The 24,660-nt window shown below is 41.6% G+C and overlaps 1 protein-coding gene across 1 annotated transcript in view; it reads right to left on the bottom strand.

Moving 5' to 3' along the window:
- Positions 1–24,660, bottom strand: part of ADARB2 (adenosine deaminase RNA specific B2 (inactive)) — a 409,108-nt gene that overhangs the window by 90,070 nt on the left and 294,378 nt on the right. Inside the window, exon 4 of the mRNA XM_065399295.1 lies at positions 212–326. Coding sequence (XP_065255367.1) covers positions 212–326 — 115 coding nt within the window. The remainder of the gene's footprint in view (positions 1–211; positions 327–24,660) is intronic.

The following is a 24,660-nucleotide window of genomic DNA, read 5'->3' as shown; positions in this document are numbered from 1 at the left end:
GCTCTAATAAATTTGTTAGTCTCTAAGGTGCCACAAGTACTCCTGTTATTTTTGTTTTCTCTCATTACTGTATATTTTTCTGTGTTGGAGTAAAGGGATTCTTTAGTACTGTGGACTGGGTAAATAATACATTCCTTATTCATGAAGAATGCTTCAGGAAAATAAAATAAAATAAAATAAAATAAAATAATGAAATTAAAGGGCATCTTACCTCTGGTCATCACAATTCCTGCAAGGGTTTTGTGGCGTGCGTGCATGAAGGTGAAATTGTCTGTCAACTCTTGAAACTTCTGTGTAACCATTTGATATATGGAATCAGCAAACTCCTGAAAGACACAATCAGAAGGAATCTTTCACTTTCTTTGATTGAAGCACTTGGGTGTGTCTGGAGATTAATAACCAGCCTTCTGCCTTTGAGATCGCCCTTTTAGAATTAAGCTCCACTTACCTCAGCAAAAAGGTAAAAAGAATGGTCCCCTAGGACAGTGGTTCTAAACCAGGGGTCCGGAGCCCTCAAAGAGGCTTCAGGGTGTCCACCAAATAGGGTCAGCATTAGACTCACTGGGGCCCAGGGCAGAAAGCCCAAGCCCCGCCGCCCCACGCCCTGCCCCCTGGGGCTGAAGCCCAGCACCCTGAACCTCATAACTTGGGGTTCAAGCCAAAGCCTGACCAATGTAGCTTTGTGGGGGCCCCCTGTGGCGTGGGGCCCCAGGCAACTGCCCTGTTTGCTACCCCCTAATGCTGGCCCTGGCTTTTATATGCAGAAAACCAGTTGTTGTGGCACAGGTGGGCTGTGGAGTTTTTATAACATGTTGAGGGGGCCTCAGAAAGAAAAAGGTTGAGAACCCCTGCCCTAGGAGACTATCAATATCATAAATGACTACTAGCTGCCTCTAAGGGTGCATCTGCACTGCAACAAAAGACATACGGCATGGCCAAGGCTGGCCCAGGTCAGCTGACTTGGGCTCACAGGGGTCTGGCTAAGGGGTTAAAAATTGCAGTGTAGACGTTTGGGCTCAGGCTGGAGCCTGGGCTCTGAAACCCCATGAGGGGAGTGGGCTTTAGAACCTGGGCTTGGGGATGTCTACACTGCTATTTTTAGCCCTGCAGCCTGAGCTGTATGAGCCGAAGTCAATGGACCTGAGCTCAGCGTCTTGGTGCCACGGGTGTTTTTATTGCAGTGTTGACATATCCTGAGAAGGTCAATGTTTGGAGCTGACCCAAAGCCCACTGAATCAATAGGAAGGCTCACTTTGACTAGGCTTTGAATCAGATCCTTAGTGCTCAAGAAAAAGACCTAGAATTTGACAATTTTTTTTCTGGTCATTGGCCCAGGGCAAGTTCAAAGAAAAATGTAAATGAAAGCATTTTACTTGTCTGAAAAAGTGTTTCTTTTTCCCGGCAAGTCATTTAATACTGGGCTGAACAGTGGGGGAGTCACCTAATTTTCTAAGTGGTTTTTTTCAGTATTTTTGTTATTCATGAATGTTAATTTAGCAAAGCTTTCAAGCGCTTCACGAAACGTAAAGAAAAGTTACTTTGTTCCTTGGCTGGGTCTTAGCCAAGCAAAGTCTGAGATGCCCTTTGAGTCCTGCGTTGCATCTGAGATGCCACAAGAAGTTCCTTTTTCCACATTTAAGAAGAGGCTTTAATGGCCCAGTGAAACTAAGAGAACAGAAATGATGGACTCCGGGGTTATTGCCAACTCTATTAGAAACATAACATAAGATTTCTAATTTCCACGTAGACAGCCACCAGAAACAGCTGGAGGGACCTCTTCTTATGTTTCACACAAAGGATGGTACCTGCAAAAGAGCAGTAACCCCTGCCCTGCAGCACTATGTTGGTATGGGCTACACTGGGCAGCAGCGGGGCTTGTCCCTGAGATGTGCTAAGCACCACAGCCACATTGAAATCAATAGGAGGTGAGAGGAGGGTGTTCAGCCTTTCTCAGGATCGGGCCCTACTCTGTTCAGTGGTCTGAGCCACATTAAGAGTTCCAGTCTGAATAATCTGAGAGAGTTTCGCCCACAACCACAGAGAGGGGGCTATTGAAAATAGATCAGAACCAGTGGTGGGCAACCTGTAGCTGGGAACGGTGAACCACGGCCACTGGGAGTGGCTGGCGGTCGTGCCTGCAGATGGTCAATGTACACAAACTGTCTCATAGCCCGCCAGCAGATTACCCTGATCTTCTTATCTGAAGCACCGTACGGGACAGCCCTATTAATTGGCTGCTCTGATTAAGTGCCTAAGTTTTTCTCAGCAACAAACAACAACAAAAACTCTTTCAATTGACAACTTCTGTGTTACAAGACTCAAGCTTAGAATTGCGCCCTGGCTTCAGATCTCTTGGGGTCTCACTGGCATCATGCAATCGCTGAGCAATCTGGTCGATTTAGAAGAGTCTTCATTAACACCGTCCTGATTAAGCAGCAGTTATTGCCGTTCACTGTTATTGGGCTAAACTGGATCTCTGTGAAAAGTCCAAATAAAACAGACTTTCCGGTCAAAAACCGGGCATCTGGCAACCCTAGTCCCTGATGTGGTTGGCCTCTAGGCGCTACCAAAATATAACTGTTAAACAGTAATAAAAACTATAGATATCATTAATGCAGCTGTGGGTGCTCAGGGCATCAAAAATCAGCACATTCAAAGATTTAGTCATGTACCCATATACCTTAGTTAACTAACTAGGGACCTATGTGCCTAATTCACTTGGAATGTGGTCAGCATGTCAGGGTTAACATTCTACACTGCAATGACATAGTGTGATTGCAGTTTGTGTAGACATATCTGAACTCGCTTTATTCGAGCTAGCTTGGGTACTGGAGCAATGAAGCTGTGGCAACACAGGCTTCAGTTCAGCCTGTCCAAGCCCACCTGGAACCTTGTAATTATACACGGGCCTGGCTTGCATTGAAGCCCTTGTTGCTGCAGCTTCACTCCTCTGGTATCCGAGCTAGCAAGTTCAAAGCTAGTTTGGGAATGTCTACACAAACTGCAATCGCAGTGTAGGGGTATCTTCAATGGCCCTCATTCTAGTGGGGCATGGGATTGCAAACAGGGGCACTGGAATGGGGGGCCATACCCCCCACCACTTTTTACCGGCTGTAAGGGTGAGCGACTGGGTGGAGGTGGCAGGGTCTTGGGGCGAAGAGGTGGTGTGGGAGCAGGGCCTCAGGGAAGGGGTGGTGCAAGGGAGAGGCCACGGGGGGAAGGGGTGGTGTGGGGGCAGGGCTTGGGAGAAGGGATAATGCCTGGGAGGGGTCTTGGGGGAATGGGTAGCGTGAGGGTGGGGGCTCAGGGAGAAAGGGCAGAGCGGGGACAGAGGCTTGGGGGGCAGGGGTAGCACCTCAGGGGAAAGGGGTGGCATGGGGGGGTGGGGCCACCATTCGGGAGCCGGTGGCCCCCCCACTTTTTGGGACCTTTCGCCACTCCTGATTGCAGGTGTTCCTGATTTCTACATCCTACTTGCTGTGTAACTCTCATTTGGTTTCTTCTCTTGTCCATCTCTTAATATCCCTGTCTATAAAATGGTTGATAATAATGCTTAATTACCTCAGATGACTGTTGCGAGCATCAAACAGGTAATATTTGAGAAGTATTTTGAAGGTGATATAAGTGCTAAGAATTGTCTGCAAACATGCCATGGAATGTTTGCAGAGTAATAGACAGGGTCTTGTCACATCCTCAGCTTAATGTTATCCAAAAGATCATCAGTATTTATATATATAAACACACATATATTTAGGCAACTGACACTTCAAACTAGTGACAGGAAATCTGAACCCTGAGCTATTTTAGTTGTGTGAAGAAGTGCTCTATCCATTTAGCAGTGCTATGTGAATGCGTGTTAATAATAAAATAACTCATATTGCTAGTAATAACTCTGGTGCACATGAACACCCTTAAAGTCTGCAAATCTAAGTAGCATCTGCTGAGTAAACTCTTTGGGATGGAACCCAGTGACACTTGAACAAAAGCTAAAAGGTGGTTAGACACTTGACTTCATTGAAAGTCAATGGGAGCAGTGAGCCTAACTCACTTTGGTGCTTTGGAAAATCTCTACCATAATAATAATCAGCCTGTCTAGGTTAAAAAAGGAGATTGAGAGCTGACTTGATTACAGTGTATAAGTACCTTCACGAGGAGAAAATAGGGACTAGCAAAGGGCTCTTTAATCGAACAGAGAAAAGCATAACAAGAACCAATGGCTGGAAGCTGAAACTAGACCAATTCAAATGAGAAATTAGGTATGAATTTTTAACAGTGAGGGTGATTAACCACTGAACAAACTACCAGGAAAACTGGTGGATTCTCCATCTCATTCTGTATTGAAATCAAGATTGGATGCCTTTCTGGAAGATGTGCTTTAGTCAGACCTGAGTTATTAGGCTCAATACTGGAGTAACTGAGTGAAATGTAATGGCTTGTAATATATAGGAGGTCAGAATAGATGATCTAATGATCCCTTCTGGCCGTAAACACTATAAATCTATGAATTATAATAATACTTGGCACTTATGAATATTAACAACAATAATACATTTATCAAAGTACCCCCAAACACTAAATATCCATAAATGTATTAAGCTTCATTGGAAACCTGTAATATAAATACAATTATAACCATTTTACAGATGGGTGAACTAAGGCACAGAAAGGGTAAATGATAGGCTCAAGAGCGTCAGTCGCAGAGCTTGGAAGAGCACCCAGTTGCCCTGAGCTCCAGTTCTCTATGGTGACCACTATAACATTGCCCGGCTTTCATGATATAAAACTCTGTTTCTAATCTTGTTTTCCATATTTAAAAAAATAATAAGCCATACAGGAAAATAAAAATATGCACCCAAGATTGCTATGGTTGGGTTCACATAATGTGGACTGCAAATCTGATCAGCTTCATTTAGAATTTTTTAAAAAGGGAATGTCTCAATGAAACAATCTGCACCATCATCTTAAAAAGACTCAAATCATCCATTTAATCTCCCACAGTATTACAGACCAATCCTTGCCTGCATTTCCACAGTGGCCTCCATATAAGCATCCCAAGGCATTTTGTGCTCATTAAGAGTTAATTAGCTTAGAGGCACATGCAATTCCTAAAAGACTCATTTTAAAAATGCTAAAAAGAACAAATAACTTTTAACTTTGGATTTAGAAATCCCAGAACTCGGAACGTTCTTTACCTCATTTGGCAGTAGATTCTAAAGCCAGAGGGCAAAGAGACTCAGTAAAGGCAAAAGAATGACATGACTTCATAGAACATTTAGGGACAATAAGGAATTTAGCATTCACTGATCTCAAAGAGTGACCAGGGACTTTAAAGAATAGGAAATCCATTAAATGTGAAGCCTCTTAGCTAAGATAAGTCAGGAGAGTATTTTTGTTTGGGAATAAATTGCTGAACAGGATGCCAGTAAAATTAATGCAATGTAGAAGTGATGGAGTGACATACGCTGGTCCTTGTAAAATACAGAGTCAGAAGCATCAACCAGTAGTGCAAGACCTAATCTAAAAGGCAATCGAAGAGCTACAATATAATGCTAATACTTGTCACTTATATAGAAATTTTCATCTTCAGATCTCAAAAAACTTCACATGGGTGGATAAGCAACATGATCTCTATTTGTGCAGATGGTGAAAATGAGGTATACAGAGATTAAGGGTTCAGTCCTGCAGTGCTGAATGCCCTCCTATTCCTATTTACTCCAATGCGAACTGAGTGTGTGTAGTACATTACAAGAGTACTCAGTACCTTGCAGGATTGAACCCAGGTCCACACAGTGACTTGGTAGCAGAGCTGGGAATAGCATACAGTCCTGATTCCCAGTCCTGTCTTATAACTACTAGAATGTGTGGTCTCCCGCTCTTACAAGCTACTGAAACATAAACTACCATAACAGCATCATTGGCCTGATCTATCAAGTCAACAGGAGCCTTTACATTGACTTCAGTGGCGTTAGATCAGGCCCCACATTAGGTTTGAATCTTTCCATTAAAACAAAACAAACAAACAAAAACCAAACCCAAATTGTGGATTTAATAAACAGTGGATGAACATTGTGGAAGTAAGTGCTGTACAGACTTATCCCATCCAGCTCACAGGCATCCGTGGTATTCCAGCCAATAAACTTTCTTGGTGGGGGGAGGGATAGCTCAGTGGTTTGAGCATTAGCCTGCTAAACCCAGGGTTGTGAGTTCAATCCTTGAGGGGGCCACTTAGGGAGCTGGGGCAAAATCAGTACTTGGTCCTGCTAGTGAAGGCAGGGGGCTGGACTCAATAAGGGGGGAGGGATAGCTCAGTGGTTTGAGCATTAGCCTACTAAACCCAGGGTTGTGAGTTCAATCCTTGAGGGGGCCATTTAGGGATTGTGGGCAAAAATCTGTCTGGGGATTGGTCCTGCTTTGAGCAGGGGGTTGGACTAGATGACCTCCTGAGGTCCCTTCCAACACTGATATTCTATGAATAGCTTTACAATTAAACAACAGTCCTAAATTACTAAAAGGTATATAGCTAGGTAACTTGCCAATGGGGTAAAAGCCAGGAAATTCTAAGTATCAAAGGATAACATGAGCCTGGCAACAATTCCATCACCAGGATTCTTAGGAATATTGGCAAGGAAAAGTTGGCTGCTATCAAAAGAGTTTTAAAATCAGGCACACCGGGAGGTGGGGACCGGGGGGCAGTCTTTGACATTTCTGCTTTATGAAACACATCTGTGAGAAACTCTATATTTGGTGACACCCATGGTTACAGTTGCCATGTATCAGGACTGAAAACAAGAGTCCCCTTCTTGATTAAATGAAAGAGCAGAATAGATCTTGGCAATCTCCATATGACAATCACACAGCTGGTGAATAAGGCAGACCATAAGGAAGATGCAGAAACTTAAGAAAATAGAAATATTCATTGTGAACTATACAGCCAGCAGGACAGCATGTAGTTGAACTAAAAGTGTAACGGCATAAACAGACTGCAAATCTTGGGGGGAAGAGGGGACTATTGACATTCAGTGCTTTGAAAATCCACAAGAATGCACAGTTACTGATACAGGGTCCAATTCCTGAAGGGCACTATGTATAGGTGCACTTATAGCTAGGGGGTGAGCTTTCCTACAGACTTTGGGCTTGATCCAAAATCCATTGAAGTCAATGGAGATAACACACTTCAGCAGGCTTTACTTTAGGTCCTGTGTGCTAGGATGCAGATTTAGCCAAGTACTTAAGCATGTGCTCAACTTTCAACCTTTGAAGTCAGTGGGATTTAAGCCCAGGCTTTGCTGAATCAGGACTCAGATTCTGCCACATGTACACTGTGTAATACCTTACTCACTGAGTAGTCCCACTGAAATCAACAGAGTAAGGTATTACTCCCACTGACTAAGGGTGGCAGAATCTGGCTCTCTAGCAGAATGAACCTTTAATTCGCCAAATTCTTTAAACTCCCATACTAAGTTTCAGAACACGGTTTTTTTTGTCTGTCTGCTTTTTAAATCACAGCTTCCATATGTTCCATAGTTTGATTTTTCTACATGAACAGAAAATTTAAGCCAGAAACAAGCTTCAGCATCAAAACCTTGCTTGCATTAGTCAATGAGGTGAGTGATGTGTGTAAGGCAAACTAGATCTGCCAAACTCTGCTGTCAGCTACACTTACCCACCCCCACTGAAATCAATGGAGGTTGCATATGTGTAACTGATGGCAGAAATAAGCCTTCCGTTAGGTGCCTCATTAAAAAAATAAAGAATACAGACAATTCTGAATCTGTAGCTGCAAAAGTATACTCTAAAATGGAACACTGGATTTAAAGAGCTCTTTGTTACTGTACATAAATAAGGTGGAAAATAAATGTCACTCCCTTTCAAGCTGCATTGTGTCATCTGTACCCTTCTGCAACTCCTGATTGCAATATCAAATTACCAGCATTCTTCGCAGAGGAAAATCAAACTTTAGATCATAACATTACAAAACCGAAAACTTTTATTCATTTCTCAGCACTAATATTCCAAATGGTATAAATAATTAAATGTGTTCAAGTTTGCAGGGGCAGTCTTCAGGGTAAAACTGACATTCAACAGGAGTGGTAAGGATATTAAAATCAATAGATTATAAGGGAGAAAGCCTTTCGTAAATATTTTCTATTGAAATCCTGTCTTTGGGTTTATAGGGTTGAAATATCAGAAAGGTTAGATTTGCATATGGGTGGGATGAAATATTCTACTAAACAGATATCACAAAGGGCTCTGTTACTCCTGTCTCCCAAGTACTCTATTTTGCAGTAAATGTTGAGCATGGGGAATGGGGAATTAGGTTCACAACCTCCTTCACTGATAACAGAAGCTGCAGAAAATGTACCCTCTTTGAAGGTAGGAATCAGTATTTTTTTTCGTGAATCCAAATAGAAGAAAAAACTGGCACAGAGGATTTGAATGATAAAGAGATACCTTTCTAAAGTATCTGACATTAAATCATACATCTCATCAGCCCTTTGTGGAATAGGGGTAAATGGCAGACAAAGTGGTCTGGGTATGTATCAAATAGCTACCCCCCACACTTTGGTCTAAGCTTGGAAATAACTTTTCCATAGCTGGTTGGAAATTTATCTCCCAACACCGGTATCCTTGAGCCAATTAATTAGTCAGCTTCTTTCCATGGACTATATCATCTGGAAGATACAGGTCTGAGAAGAAAAGATGGTAAAGGGTCATAGGCTACTTTCCATCCTTGTCTTCTGGCATGAGTGGAAGTTCTATGTGCAGGTGGAAGGGCACTCAGATATTTTGGCGATAGAAACCCAAGAAATAGATAGATAAAAAGACAGCCAGACTAATTAGGAAGGTGGTTTGAGTGGTAGGGCAGTAGACTGAGGACTCAAGAGACTGGGGCTCAATACTGAGCCCAATCACACGTTTCCTTTGTGACACTGATTTAATTTACTGTGTGTCTCAGTTCCCCCTATGTAAAATAGGGATATTTCCCTTGCTTCCCTTCATAACTCAGCCCTTCTTTAACATGCAGAGGCATTTATACAGTACTACTGAAGGGACAGGACACTGCCAGGGAGCTCACTGTGATTCTTTCCTGGAGATGTGCAATGACTATTTCTGTCTGATCATAACTGCTATACGGTATCGATCATTATGTCTGGCTTTGGCTTATCCCTCAGGGACCAGAGGAGAGGGACTTTGTTTTATCTCACATGGACATTATTTTATTTTGTCTGACTATATATTTTCATTTCAGCTGAACACATCAGTGTATTCCTTGTACATCCCAACTCAGGAGAGTCTACTTAATCACATTTATTAGAGTGAGCTGTGCAGATATGTAACCTGTTACACATCCCTGCATTGTACTTCTAACCAAAGCATTAATAAAAAATAATGTATTTTTAAATTGAGCACCCTCAAGTTTCTCAGACCAAAATTGATAAAAAAGATGAGATGCTCTCATTGATTCGCCCAGAAGAATCCCTACAGCAAGAAAAACTGTTCAGTAGACCTATTATGAGTGTTTTAACTATATATATGGTGCAGCTCTCATGGTAAATTCCATATTTCTGCAATCATCAAACAAACTGAACTTGTTCTGCACACGTGGGGGCGTCGATCTATTCATCTGACGTCTGCTGTCTCAGCTAATTGTGCTGGGACTAGGCAAAAAATTCTTGCTTGCAAAGCAGTTCTTATTTGGACAGTCTTTCCTCTCCTGCTAGGGAGCTATTACCCTGCTTGTTCCTCAGTCCCTTCCAGGGCAGAGATATTTCCACATAAGCTAGTCTAGTCTATTTATTTTTATATCATTAGTGATTATTTGTTAAGCATCAACAATGTGCTTGGTGCTGGATGAAACTCTAGGACCAAGAGAGTCCCTGCACTGCAGAGTTTACAGTTAAATACAAGACTGACAAACATTGGACGACCCAGAGGAAGGAGTCACTTCAGTAATTTCCTACTCTGACTATTTTAATTTGGGGGCTTCACAGGAAAAATAGGGCTTTATGGGGGAAGAAGATGGGAAGCTGACTCCCTATGGTTGGGAGGTCATTCCATGCAGGAAGAGATGGATGGAAAAGATACAAAGATGGGAATGGGAGAAGGAAATGAGAGGGGCGTTGAGGACTCTTTTCCTGTGAACCTTTGGAGCCTGACTCTTCACCTGGTCCAACCCCCCCTGAAGTCAATGGGAGGCTTTCCACTGAATTCACTGACTCTTGGATGAGGCCCTTTGAATGGCATATGGCTGGAAACTGTACCTGAAAAAGCAATCCGTCTAACTTCCAGCACTTGTTCATATACGCAGTGTGCTTCCTAAAGGTCATTAGCGGCCACAGTGAACCTTAAGAATGTGCTGATTCCTGACAAGCCATTTGGTGGTTACTTGTTTGTCCATTTTAAGCTTGGTTCTGTGCACCACGGCTCAGTAAAATCCTTTAAAAAACCTCCTTTAAAATCTTGTCTACAAACCTTTTGTTTGCAACTGGTAGAATGTGGCAAAAAAGCACTAGGAGAATGTTTGCAGACCCTGTCTTAAAAATGGTTTTCATGAACTTCAAACTGTAGGAGAAATTATCTGCTTGGCAGAGACCACTCATGTCAAATTTGAAGTAGGAATAATTTTTATTGGGGTAACTGGAGTAGGAGGGGAAATTTGGAAACTGAGATTCAACTGTAACTATGATGAGATTGCTGCTGTAATACATTAGTTTTTAAATTTTATATAAACACACACATATCAGGTGAGTAGAGATGTACTTCTGTATATGTGGTTATCCAAACACGCTGTTGATGAACATCTAACATATACAGCAAGAATGGGAAGTACAAAGCTCAAACAGGAATTTAGTTTAAGAGCTCAGTAAATAAACTATGCTGTTTCTGAAAAACATTTCCCTGACTACAGTACATCAATCAAACTTAATATGTATCTTTTATTTGTTTCATATACCTCTGGACTGGCTGAAAAAAATGGAACCCATACAAATGAGAATATTAACAAAAAATATTGTCAAATCCAAAGTTCCCACCTCTTCCAAAAACTACGGTTTGCTATTTACTTGTAAAACATTTTGCATCTAGGTTTAATTGGAATCTTTAAATTCACATTAGAGTGTTAATGCTAGGATGCTAACGCGGATGAGCCCCTCCATTTGAGATTGATTCATTACTGTTTGTATTCGGCTTGCTTTCAAAATGAATACCATGTCAATGAATTTAGAGAAACAAGCTTCTCCACTGAAATAAGCAGTTGTTCTCTAAAGGAGACCATGTTTTGTTTTCCAGCTTCTGCTAGTTCTGAGTACAGTTTTGCATTTATTGCTTAGGTAATGAAGAATGTCCATGCCAAGTTTGCAGAATCATTCTTAAAGTCAATACTGCACCTGCTAACAAATGCCAGAAAGGAAGGGTTGTGGGCTTTTTTTTTTTTTAAACTGATCCTTAACCCCAAAGCCTTTTTCTACAGGGACATATATAAGGTTGGCTGTAAATGCTGAATAATTCAAAACAATGAAGCAGTGTTCACTTCGCAACATTGTGACTGCTTTAGGACAAGCCTCAGGTGTCAAGCTGTTGTACCACTACCGATATTAAATTAGCTCGAATGAGTTTCCTTTAACTAGATAAAAGCTTTATAAAGCTACCAGCATTTGGGAATGGCTAACTCTGTAAAAAGCCTTTTATACTCTATAAAAATTAGATTTTAAATTCATATTACAAGCCCTATCTCTTTAATAAAATCAATGCTTCATCCGAGAAGTGTCCTTTCAGTTTTCCATTTCCTTGCTTTGTCTTTCTCACATGCACGAAGGTGAACATCCTTCGGAAATTAACAGTAGCATTATACCCTTGTCACAAACAATACTGTTGACTGTTCAAGGTCTGCTCCAACACTAAAATCAGACTAGTTAGTGGCTCTTGGGTAAATTTCGAAGCAGTGCAAGAACAGTGTATTCTCAAATCCCATGAGCACTACTTCGAAAATCAACCCCCGTGTGTTCATGGTTCTCATTAAAGAGACGTATTATTAACAGCATTCCACATCACACATATGCTTTGTTACATACGGAAGGATGGCAGTCAGTGTCTAAAACAAATCTCATCTATTCTAAACTGCTGAACCCAGCAAGGGATCACACAATGCACCCTTCATAACTGCTACATAGTGAGACACACAGTCTACTGAAAAAAGCAACAGAGGGTCCTGTGGCACCTTTAAGACTAACAGAAGTATTGCAGCATAAGCTTTCGTGGGTGAATGCCCACTTCATCAGACTTCATCAGACATCAGTCTGATGAAGTGGGCATTCACCCACGAAAGCTTATGCTGCAATACTTCTGTTAGTCTTAAAGGTGCCACAGGACCCTCTGTTGCTTTTTACAGATTCAGACTAACATGGCTACCCCTCTGATATAGTCTACTGAAAGGCAGTCATTATAAAGACACTGGATTTCTATGTTTTCTTGTTATTAAGGTGCATGCTCTCATTTTGCATAATGATCCTAGAAATCCTGCTCTAGTCTTCTTAATGACCTCTTGCTTGATCTGGAGGGGTATTAAGGCAATTTACATTTCATGTTACCTCAGCTGCGGGCTTTTCTCCTCACAAACAAGATTATTTGAGGTGGTTTTGTGTTCTGAGCTATGCTAAAATTATACCATTAGAGTCAGGCCCATTATTTCAACTGGGTCTATACTTCTTTGGCAGAGGAGAAATTCCCAAACACATGGTACCACAATTCTATGGCAACTCATGGAGTGTGAAAGGTGTTTGTTTAAGTCACTAAGGGCTAAGTCCAGGCCCTCATTGATTTTGGGGCACATTAAGGTTCAAATCCTCAGCTAGTATAAATCCACATAGCTCTACTGAAGTTGATGGAGCTAAGTCTATTCACCCCAGTGGAAGATCTGGCCCTAAAGATGAAAAGGCACCATTAATATGAGTCCATATTCTGATCTGCCTGCCCCCCATATGGAACTCTCTGCTCAGTTAATTTTGTCAGAAGCAGTTGTAATCTCTGTATGGCAGATAAGGCCAAATCTGGGAGTACCTGCACTAAAATTTGATGATGCCTTCCCTTGGCACTAACCCTTGCCTCAGAAAACTGCTTCTGAGCACCAGCTCTGGGAGGTGATTGAGTATGAATTCTGTTGATCCTGGGATAACTCATAATGGGGCATAACAGCTATACCCCACTTGATGACCTTTTCTCATCTGCATACATATATGTGGAAGTGGTGGACTGAATTTTGCTGTTAATAGTGCAATATCTACTATAATATCAATCACAGGATTCCTAGTGAAAGTCGGACCAGTTGGATCTACATTAAGAGTAGGAGACTGCCATTCTAGCTACTGCAGATACTTGTCATAAGTGATTTAGGTCTGTATCCACAAAGGAACGTAGGTGTTGTGACCAGGTGAGTGCTTGCCCCATGGGACTAAAAGTTACAAGGGAGGCACTACCACCTCTTCTTCTGCAGGTGATCAGATTTTGAGTGGACCCAATCCGGGAGGTGACTTCTGAGCTCATCTACCAGATCAGGCCCTGCAGGTGAGACAGGTGGACGAACAACTATCTTCCTCTGGTTTATGGATTGCTTTGGAGCTTAGGCACCCAGATGCCCAGAGTGACGCAGCAGTGCAGATGCCCAGAGGCAAAAACCTAGGCAGCTAGGAAACTTTTACTGCAAAAATGTAAGCACTCGGTGAGTTTAGGCACCTACAGCTGAGTGGGAGTTTTGTGGATCACAGTGGAGTCTAAGACTGGGACTTACATGCTTAAGTATGTTATGAGATATGGGCCTTACCCACCGTAGCCACATTTTTGTAGTACAGAATTGAGGAATATAATTTCTTGGGAAGACGAAGACAAATAATGAATGAATAAATAAAGCAATAGTAAACCATAATGCTTTGTATTTATAATGCACCTTTTAACTGAGGCTCTCCAAGTAAATTAATTAAGCCTCAGAAGACCCCTGTGAGGTGGGTAAATACAATTACAGTATTTCCACATTACCGATGGGTAAACTGAGGCACAGAGTGGTTAAGTAACTTGCCCAAGGTGCAGTAAGTCAGTGGCAGAGCTGAAAATAGAACCCAGGAGTCCTGCCTGCTAGTTTTGTGCTCTGATCACTAGATCTTAAGAGTTGATCAAAAAATATTGAAGGAAGATTTTTTTTCTTTAGATATTAGTATATAGACTTGGCACCTTTCACCTGAGGATCTCTAATGTCACACTTCTAGGTTCCAATGTGCAGCCATTGTCCCATCAACATAACAGACTTGCAAGATTTCAAATGGCAATAGTACGGAGGAAATTGAATTACCAGCAGATGCAGGGCTTAACATCTGGCATTTGGAATACATAAGTTGTGTCATCAGTATGTGTTTTTAAGGCAATTGTTGGATGTTAGCACACTTGCCAACTTGCACATAACCTAAAGGGCATGCCAATAAATTACATCCAGTAACTTGCCATCTCCTGTTCTGCTCACAAGACACCTTGTTAAGGGATTACTTCTGACATACAGCCTTGCTCTACCTTTTCTTCAAACTACAAAACTACCCTGCAAAAAAGCATTTTTTCTTTCTTTCTTTCTTTTTTTTTTGTGTGTGTGTGTAGCAGACGTTGCTAAGCTACGTAACACTTTTGGACTCAAGAGCTGAACTCTCTGGAAAAAGTAGGTAAAATGTGTCATGCTGATCAACCGGGGGAAAAAAAGGCACAGAATTTCAAAGCTCCTGTAGTTAGTTTTCTTTCATTGCATATGTGTCTTCTTGTCTCCCCAGCCCCCCTTTTCCTTCCTGAGAGTATACTTTTTTAACCCTCTGTAGCTTTTAGAAAGAAAAAACTCTGTGCTTGTGTTGAATGAATCTGTGTTTAGCTTTTTGGAAATGCTGTCTAGGCAGCTTCTAGAATCTCAGAAAAACTATTATACGAATAGAAGTCTGTCCAGTTTCTGATAAAATCAAAACTAATTTATTTTTTGTTTATACTCCACTACCTTTGACAAAGCTTCCTCTAGAGATTTATATCTCCATCCTTATTGCCTTCCCACTGTTTGTCATTTTTTGTTTGTTTTGCAACTGACAAAATAAAAAAAATAAAAAATCCGACAGCAACCTTGGAAGATGTACGGTCTGCCGATTGTTTTTCAGATGTGATAAAATCTTGCCTAAATCCATGTCCAACCTTTTCAGCAGAAAGTCCAGATGGCTTTGCAGCCTGTACAGCAGACTTTACTCACTGATGCTTCTCTAAGTGTCAGCAGGACGTTGTCTTTCCGCACGAGTAAATGCCCAACAAAAGACTTGGAGGGGAAGAAAAAAATACAAATCAACACCCCAAACAAAGTTAATTTGACACTGTCTGTGAAGGAAAATAAATCCTACTGGGTGGAGAGAAATTTTACAATTGTGGAGATGTAATGGGTGGAGTAACCGTTGCTACAGGAATGGACATGGCTTTTCAGCATTTTGTGGGCAGAGGGTGGTTCTGAGGGCTTAAAATGGACTGAAAAAAGTATGTGTGTGTGTGTGTGGGGGGGGGTCTATCATATCTGGGAGCAGTGGCTGTGGTAAAATAGTGCTTAAAGTGGACCCCTCAGCAACACAGTTTGATTTTAAATTAAATTAATTTTTTTTGGCCACATCTGCAGCCCCTTGTGAGCCTCCTAAACCCTCACATTAAGCACTGTTGGCACTGAAAAGGTTTCATTTTTTACACCTATGAATAGTACCATTTCAGCTATCAGTGCAACAGCACTGGTGCCGACATCTTTCCAAAGAAAAGGATGTGTGGGATTTGCACATCTGGGTGAACTGATCTGGGAGCAAACGCTGTTCTGCTCAATCAGTGCAAACCCTGGGTTGCCCTTGTCTACACTCTTGTTGCACAGACTGCGGAATCAGGCCTATTTCTGAGCATACACAAGGTTTAGGCTAGCCTGCAGTAGTCATAAAAATAATAAATAATATGAGATCAGATGCATGAAAGAGTTAGAATATCTATGGGTCCAGGATTCAGTCCTGCCATTCCTTACTTGTGCGAATCATCCTTATTAGTGAAAGGAGTCCCATGTGAAACAGTGACTTTTGCAGGATCAGGCCCAAGGTGCAGCCTGCTAGAAAGTTTATGAAAAGGAGCCAGAGAGAGAAGACACAGTACATGTGAGTGTAAGGAGGATGTAAGGTGGGAGGGTTGGAACTTGCTGAAGTATAGTTTTCCAGGTAACTTTCCATTATAGGCTGATCATTTCTATACTTTTAGGAAGGCATTTCCTCCAGATTAGAAGTATGGCCTATATTTCCCCCACCCAGCCTTTTCCCTCTCCTGTCCTAACTAGCTTTTAACTCTCTGTGCTTTTATATGGGACACCAGCTCATCTGATGAGCAAATTGACTCCTGTCTGATTTGAAGTTAGGATGACAGATAGGGACAGAACAGGCAGCACTTACTGTGAATGGCTTGAGAAATGTGTGAAATGCTTGGAATGGAATGTGAAATTAATCAGTTTTTTCTTCATTATGAACTCAAAAATATGTCAGGCTTTTTTTTTTTTAAAGCAAATGTAGGCTAATTTTTCAGTATCAGTTTTTGGTAACAAGGGGTGCTTTCTTGAGCAGAAATGAGTACCAATAGGCCTATCCTTTATCAGCTATGGCCATACCAGTCAAAACATGCCAACATTTGTAGTTCTGCAGGTTTTTTATTCAAGAATAACCATTTCATCTAAATTGTGAATAAAGCCAAATTTGGCAGAGAAGGTGCAAAATTACATCAAATAACAGGATGAAACTTTTTGTGCTGACTTCTATAGACAAATGGTGAATTTTGCAGAGTTCCACAGGGCTCCCTCTTATCCTGGGCCTTGAAACTCATTCTCATTCCTTGAGGTGCTGTCTACGTCTCTCCAAGGCCTTATCCACCTTGGGGAATCACACCTTGTTAGGACACATGTTGATGAACCAATATGATGCTATACATGCAGTGAAGACAAGGACAAGTCATGTTGAATATCATGTCAGCTGGTCATAGGGTGGACACACAGGAAATCCATGGAGCAACAATAGTTTACCATGGCTAGCTAGCATGATGTTAAACATGACATAGCCTTGTCTCCACTGCATGTTCAACATCATGTCACTTAACATGTGTCCTAATATGATAAGAATTTCTAATGTAGACAAGCCTCCAAACCCCAATGTCTCTGTAGGTCCACGTTGAGTATGTGCAGGTCCTATTTATTTATTTATTTATTTGAGTTTTAAAAATCTTGTGCATTTAGTCCAGGGATCGGCAACCTTCGGTATGCGGCTCGCCAGGGTAAGCCCCCTGGCGGGCCGGGCCGGTTTGTTTACCTGCCACGTCTGTAGGTTTGGCCGATCGTGGCTCCCACTGGCCACGGTTCACCATTCCAGGCCAATAGGGGCAGTGGGAAGTGGCAGCCACCTGGCCCGCACCGCTTCCTGCAGCCCCCATTGGCCTGGAACAGCGAACCCTGGCCCGCACCGCTTCCTGCAGCCCCCATTGGCCTGGAACAGCGAACCGCGGCTAGTGGGAGCCGCGATCGGCTGTACCTGTGGACGCGGCAGGTAAACAAACTGGCCCGGCCCGCCAGGGGACTTACCCTGGCGAGCCACGTGCCGAAGGCTGCCAGTCCCTGATTTAGTATTTCTGCAAGATGATGTATTGACATCCCTGGTGGGTAATGTCCTCTATTATTGACAGAAAAGGTTCAATACGTGAGTGACACTGCAGACTCCCATACACTACCCTGCCCAACCTGGGTGAGACCACCTTTAGGGTTGAGAAAGTTAGATCTGTCTCCATTCCCTTCAATTTTTAGCTTCTCCAATGAGGTTGCCAACGTGTGAAATAATTTCTGTCAATTGTGGAACTGGTTTGTGTGTTGTGGATTGAGACCACCAAACCGATTTTGTGTATTTTTATACAATTTCCAGTGATATTTTTTACTGGAACTGAATGAGCAGAAAAACTCTTTCTATCTAACCTTACAGCAGTGGAGAACACTTAGGACTTCTGGATTCAGTTCCTGGGTTTTACCAAAGATGCCCTTTGTGACCTTGGGCAAGTCTCATAATTATTCTGTACCTCAGTTCTCCATCTGTAAAATGGGGATTAAAATAATGAGATGCATTCAAATTGATTAATATATATGAGGGGCTCAAATACTCTGGAGATCCAAGCCACAGAAAATCTTTTAATGAAAATACTATCTGTCCATCATTCTTGGTTCTTATATGATACCCCTCACAATGGTATATGAGTGCATCCCAAAATTATGAACTCATGTACTTATACTATGGAAATACTATTCACTTTACATCACTGGTTTTTCAGAGTGTACTGTATACTGTCTGCTCTGTTGTATTTATCTCCATAAAGTTATTTGGGGGGGGGGGGGGAATGAACACTCTGTTAAAAAATAAACATGCATTGTATTGAGAAACTGACCAGTATGCTTTGTTTGGTTTGCAATATGCTATATTTAAATTTCCTTGAATACCTAATGGAAGAACTGGGCATAAGACTCGAATTTCAGATGCCCTGCACAGAGCAAATTCTGCTCTCAGCTACACCTAGTAACAAGATTGAGGCAAGAAGAGGAGTTCTCATTACACCAACCAATGAGGAAGAGGAGCTGTGAGGGAGGGCTCATCCCCCCAAACCAGGGATGGGAGTGGGAATTGTGCTACACCTGTTCTCTTTTACTTTAACTCCTCTGTGTAACCCCAATGAACCCAATAAGGCTTAACTGGATTTATATAGATGTAACCCGGTGCAGAATTTGGAATTTGATGCTGCAGTGTTTTTATTTTTGGCTGTTCAGCACTTCTATATTTATTAGGGAGTTGCTATTGTTTATGTTATTTCTTCTGTTTCATAACTAAATATCACCATCAGCATTATCATTTGAATTCACTGCAGGAACATAAATGCCAAAACCATATAGCCTCTCCAACAGAGCACACATAACCCAGTCAAATTCCTTCCTGTTCTCACCTGTTCACTTCCTAAGCCTCCAGAGACCATTAGCCCAACTGTTTAAATAACAGGAATGCTAATTAGAAGTGCAGAGGAGTATTAGGCCAGTCTGGCTGTGTGTACACTTGCTGGGAAAATGGCCCAATGTTGCTAACACTGATGAGGCTTCACTAGTGATACGAATGGTAGAAGCCCTAGTCATGATGAGGCTCACACAGCTACTGGCATTTTAACCGTCATCTTAGATAAAGCGTATAGAATAGGTCTGACACAGTGGTTAAAACATTGGCAAGTATGCTTGCCCTCCCGACACTGCTATTATTGGCAGAGTTCCACTCTTGGCAGCAATGTTGTTCTGTGGCTTGTGCAGTGCCTAACACAGCAGGGTCCTGATTCATGACTGGAGCTCCTAGGTGCTACTGCAATACAAATAAATAATAAACAATGGCAAGAGGGGTGATTTTTTTTTTCCAGAGAAAAGCCTGGTGCAGGCAAGGTATTTGAGCAAATCTCTTTTAGAATATTTTCTGTGTTGCTTCTTATTCACACAGCACGTCTCTGGTTCGTGCTGACATCTCAGGTCTAGTCTTTGTCAGATAATTAATCTGGGTAGTACATTTTCACAGGTGAGTAGCAAGTTGGCGAAGGGCCACCAGCAGTGGGTTGTAGTTTGGTTTGGTTTTTTATGCTGTTAGAACAGCTTGGGAAGATGTGTGTATAAAATGTGCTGCTTAGCTTCCTCACGAGCAATTTGTTTGTCTCCTCACTGCAATAGAATTTAGTAGTAGTTACATGCTACAAATGAATGCTGTTCGGTTCTGTAGAGGGGATAGTAAATATAAGGAAAGCTCAGACAAGCATCTAAAACCATCAGACTTTCATAGATTACAGCTGACAAAACATTAAACCTGCTGAGTTCCCTTGCCAAGGTTGAGCATTGCTGGCCTGACTTGCACAATTACTTTTGAGTCTATTCAGAAATGAAAAACTATTATAACCTCTGACAGAGAAATGCTGGGTAATTTACTGCATTTAATAAATATTAATAATCATAATTAATAATAATAATACTGTGCCCATACAGCAGTGACAACTAAAATGAGCACATTTTGTGTTTTGCAATGCAGGCAGCATTCTGTGAGGTCACAGAGCTGGAATATCTGATTCTAGGGTCTTCGTGTGTAAGGACAGAAAGGCCTTTCAAAAAAGCTGTGCTCATTTTAATTTTCTCTGCCATCCACAGCTGCACTTTCTATTAGATGGTCTCAAAATGCTTCCCAGTTGAGCCTCACAGCCAGGGCTGGCCCAAGGCCAAATGGCACCCCAAGCAAGGAGCATCTTCGGCGCCTCCTTCCCCCAGTTTTTAAACTTTTAAATGAATACTTATTATTCATTTGTAGCCCATTTCATAACTTCATTGCATGAGTTGCATGCATGATTTATCCCTGTCACATAAAATGATAAATTTGCACACTAGGATCTCTAAATCTGTATTTATTCATGTCATATATAAGCAAATAAAATATTCGTTTCCTCTAAGCTTATAGAAAATTTTTAATTTTAAGAATTACTGAAATGTACTAACATCAAGAAATTTAATTGTGCATCAACATTGGGTGGACCAGTATGGTATTAAATAGTTACAGTAGGTGACAGCTTTGGAATGTCAACCCTAGTCCTTTAGTTCAAAAGGTCGCTTTTCTCGCCTTCGCCCTCTCAAACTGAAGCACAGCGTCAGAGAGATCCAAAGACTGGCCAATGGCATTTTCAAGTGATAAAATAGCATGTGATGTCAGTCTCTCATCAATCATCGTCAATCAAAGATATGTTTTAATGAACCTGAGAAAGCTGCGCTCACCACACGCGACTGTGACTGGCAGCATGAGTAGAATCCTCAAAGCTATCCACACATTAGGAAAAGTATCCTTCAGCGCTGCATCATGAATGAATTGGAGAACTTGGAGTGGAGATTGCTTCCTGTGTTGCAAAATGTGATGGATGTTGTCGAGTTTGACATAAAGGTCCTTATTATTGACTGACCATTCCTCACGTGTCAGCATCTGGTGAAGGGCTGTACAATTGTTCAAGAGTGTTTTCCCGTCTACTGGCAGCTTACCCCCCGGCCCAGGTCTTTTCGTGGTGCTTCATTTGTCCGAACAGGGCCAGCTCCAGGCACCAGCGAAGGAAGCAGGTGCTTGGAGCGGCCAATGGAAAGGGGTGGCACGTCCAGGTCTTCGGCGGCAATTCGGCAGCGGGTCCCTCTGTCCCTCTCAGAGGGAAGGACCTGCCGCTGAATTGCCACCGAAGAATGAAATTGCGCGGTAGAGCTGCCGCCAAAGTGCCGCCGATCGCGGCTTTATCTTTTTTTTTTTTTCCCCGCTTTGCCGCTTGGGGCGACAAAAAAGCTGGAGCCGGCCCTGTGTCCGAACCAGTGTGAACAAGCAAGCAAAAAAACTTCCTCTTGAATTTTTCTTCTGAGCTTCCACCTCTTCTCTATCCTCATAACCAAACTGTCTCTTCTTCCAATGAATATGAGTTTTCTGATGCATCATTGTCTCTACAGTACACACAGGGCTTGCTATTACAACCTCAACTTTTACCTACATTTAACATGCAGTAGTGCAATAGGGTGCTGAGCCTAAAGGCTCTTCTTCCCTTTGTGTATCCAAACGTTGGCCAAGGGATTTCTGTTCTATTCTGTTCTACCTTGCCTTTAAAGTACTTCAGCAGAGAGAACAAGGAAAGCAGAGTAAAGCTCTCACTAAGAAAGTGTAAGGACCTCTTTAAGGGCAGAGCATGATGGGAACCCTCTCCAGGGTATTAAAAAAGGAGATATCAGAAGGAGTTCAGATTGCTGGAGGCCTTCCTTGAGGAGAGTACTATGTGAGGTACAATAAAGGGACACAGGGCTGAGTTAAAGGTCCCAGATATGGATGTATGATTTGTGCCTGATTTTTCTTTTCTTTTGCCTTTATATTATTTTTGTGTTGTTATTAATAAACGAGGACTTTTTAATGCCTTAAAAATGGATGCTGATGACCCCACCACACCAGTGGTATTTGAGATTATGTTTGTGGCACTGGGGTCTAGAGAAACACACATGAAATTTGAAGAATATGAATAAGTGGGGTTTTTACCCACGAAAGCTTATCTCCAAATAAATCTGTTAGTCTTGAAAGTGCCACCGGATTCCTTGTTGTTTTTGTGGATACAGACTAACATGGCTACCCCTCTGATACATGAAATTTGAAGTCATGAGTGCTAATCACTTGCTTGGAGAAACCATTTAATCTCTCTGCCTCATGTTCCCTAACTATAAAATAGATATGATAATACTTACCTACCTATCTCACAGAAATGTTGTGAGGATCAGCTAGTTAATGCTCATACCACGCCCTCAACACAGAAATCACCACCTCACTGCAAATTATTACTATTAGCATGTTAGAATATCAATACTACAGGGACAGCGTTAGCACCGGGCATCCTCCCCATAGCCTTTGCCAAAGAAACAAAATGAAAACATATTTCTTTTGTAGGATAAATGCAGCTAGAGATAACAATAATCATTTAACAATGAGGGAAGATGAGATCTCAAAACAATATCCCTGTTTGTTTGCTCCTGGATTCAAAATGAGCAGGCTGATGCACTAATCTCAGCTTCCTAGATTGCCCTAACAGTCTGGAAAGAAGTGCTATGTGTGTCCCGTCCTTCGTCACAGCGGAGATGAAAGCAGCTTTTAACAGTGCTGTTCAGAAAGCAGGTGTCTATATTCTTTTACTCCCCAGAAACAAAACAGCAGCTTGAGAAAGCCAAGTAAAGGGACACATCTTTCCCAGCAGAACACCATGATGGACACACGTTTGTATGTCAGCTGCCAAAGGGCAGCTTGTAGATGTGATGAGCAATGTGTCTATGCACAACCTTTGATCATATAGTATCAATGACTTGTTATTCCCGTGGAACACTGAGGAGACCTAGGGCCTGAGTTATTTAATATCAGTGCAAAGAAGGAATAGAATACTTCCTAAATTTACACTGGTATAGATATATAGATTACTCCCCAAAAGTACAAATTAATGGAGACTGAGGCCCACACAGCATAACTGATTGACATTATTTTCTCTTTCTAGAAAGATACAGTAACATATATACAAAAATAAAATATCCTAAGAATCTCTTCAGAGATTAGCAAGCACCACAAAACCTTTGGGGAAAGACACGGCAACATGCTATTAGGAGTTAGTTAAAAATAAACAAAAACCAAAAACAAAATAATCACTTTAAAACCGCCATGTTTTTCAATGTTATGTCAAACAATGAACTGTCATGAGATAATGAATAATAACAACATTCATACTACATGTTTTAAGGAAAGAACATTCCATTCATTACTGGACTGGTAAATTTCACGATAATTTTGCAAAGCTGTAATATATATAGTGGGCTACAGCTGCAGGTGACGTAAACTGGCCAAGTTCCATTAACTAAGATACCTTTACATGAGCTGAGGATCTAGCCTACTGTATGAGTTTTTTTTTTAAAAATTCCAAAACACTTTGGAGAAATTAATTTTTAATTCCAGCAAGAATAATAATTGTGGAGAATTTTTCTTCCTCCATTTTTTATCTCCTCCTTTCTGCCAGACTGTAGTAATGTGACATATATATAAAAAAAATCTAGTATCTGATCGAAAGCCTATTGAAGTCAGTGGAAAGACCCCTCTTGAATTCAGTGGGCTTTGCATCAGCCCCTTAGTGCAATTTAAATGTGAAGCTTCCTTTATTTCACGAGTGAAACTTTTAATGCAAAGCTTTTATATAAATGTGCTTCTGCATTTAATTTCAATATGCGTCTGTGGATATTCAGAATAGCTAATGGCTATCAATGATGCCTACCAACACTTTTTTTTCTGGCCAACTGGCATTGATGTACATCCATAACATATCTTTTGCTAACTAGTACGATTTCTAAAACTCTCAATGACTAAAAATCAGTCATTCAGAACATACTGCAGGGCGAATGCAAACATCAACTCTCGATTAAGGAAGGAAGACAGACTGTGAAAAACCACATTAAACAAAGAATGGGATAAATTTAAATAGATTCAATTCAAAAGACGTGAACACTTTACAAATATTTCTGCACAATCCTGTATGAGAAAGGAAGAAAATAAAGTCAGGGACTAGTCCCCCTCTCTCTCTCCTTCCAGAACATTTCCTATTCTTTCTTTCTCTCTATCTCCCTCTAGTGCTCTACTTCTTTGTTACCTGGGCTGTCTCTCCTTGCTCTCACCTTTATTTTTCCTTGATTAGGCTCCCATTCTTAATCTCCACCCCAGTCCACTCTCTTTCCCAAGGTTTACTTCTCCATCTTGTTATTTTTTTATTAGTCATTTCCCCTTGTACCATTCAGGCCTTTTTTCTTCCTTTCATTGTGGTTCCAGGCTCCTAAGGGCCAAAGTGTCCCCTCTGTTAGCAGAAGGAGACAGAAACCTGAGGGATACATATGCCAGGACACACAGTGGTGGGGAGTGATTCTTCCATGACTTTGTTTTCTGTTCCCCTGTGTGGCAGTGCTGGACCTATGAACAGAGTGAATGTGGGCTGTGGGGCAGGGGTGCTAGGACCCATCTCATT

This window comes from Emys orbicularis, chromosome 2 (genome assembly GCF_028017835.1).
Source record: "Emys orbicularis isolate rEmyOrb1 chromosome 2, rEmyOrb1.hap1, whole genome shotgun sequence".
NCBI classification, from domain to species: domain Eukaryota; kingdom Metazoa; phylum Chordata; order Testudines; family Emydidae; genus Emys; species Emys orbicularis.
The sequence above is the reverse complement of the archived record's forward strand: the minus strand, read 5'-3'. Positions and strand labels throughout refer to the sequence as shown.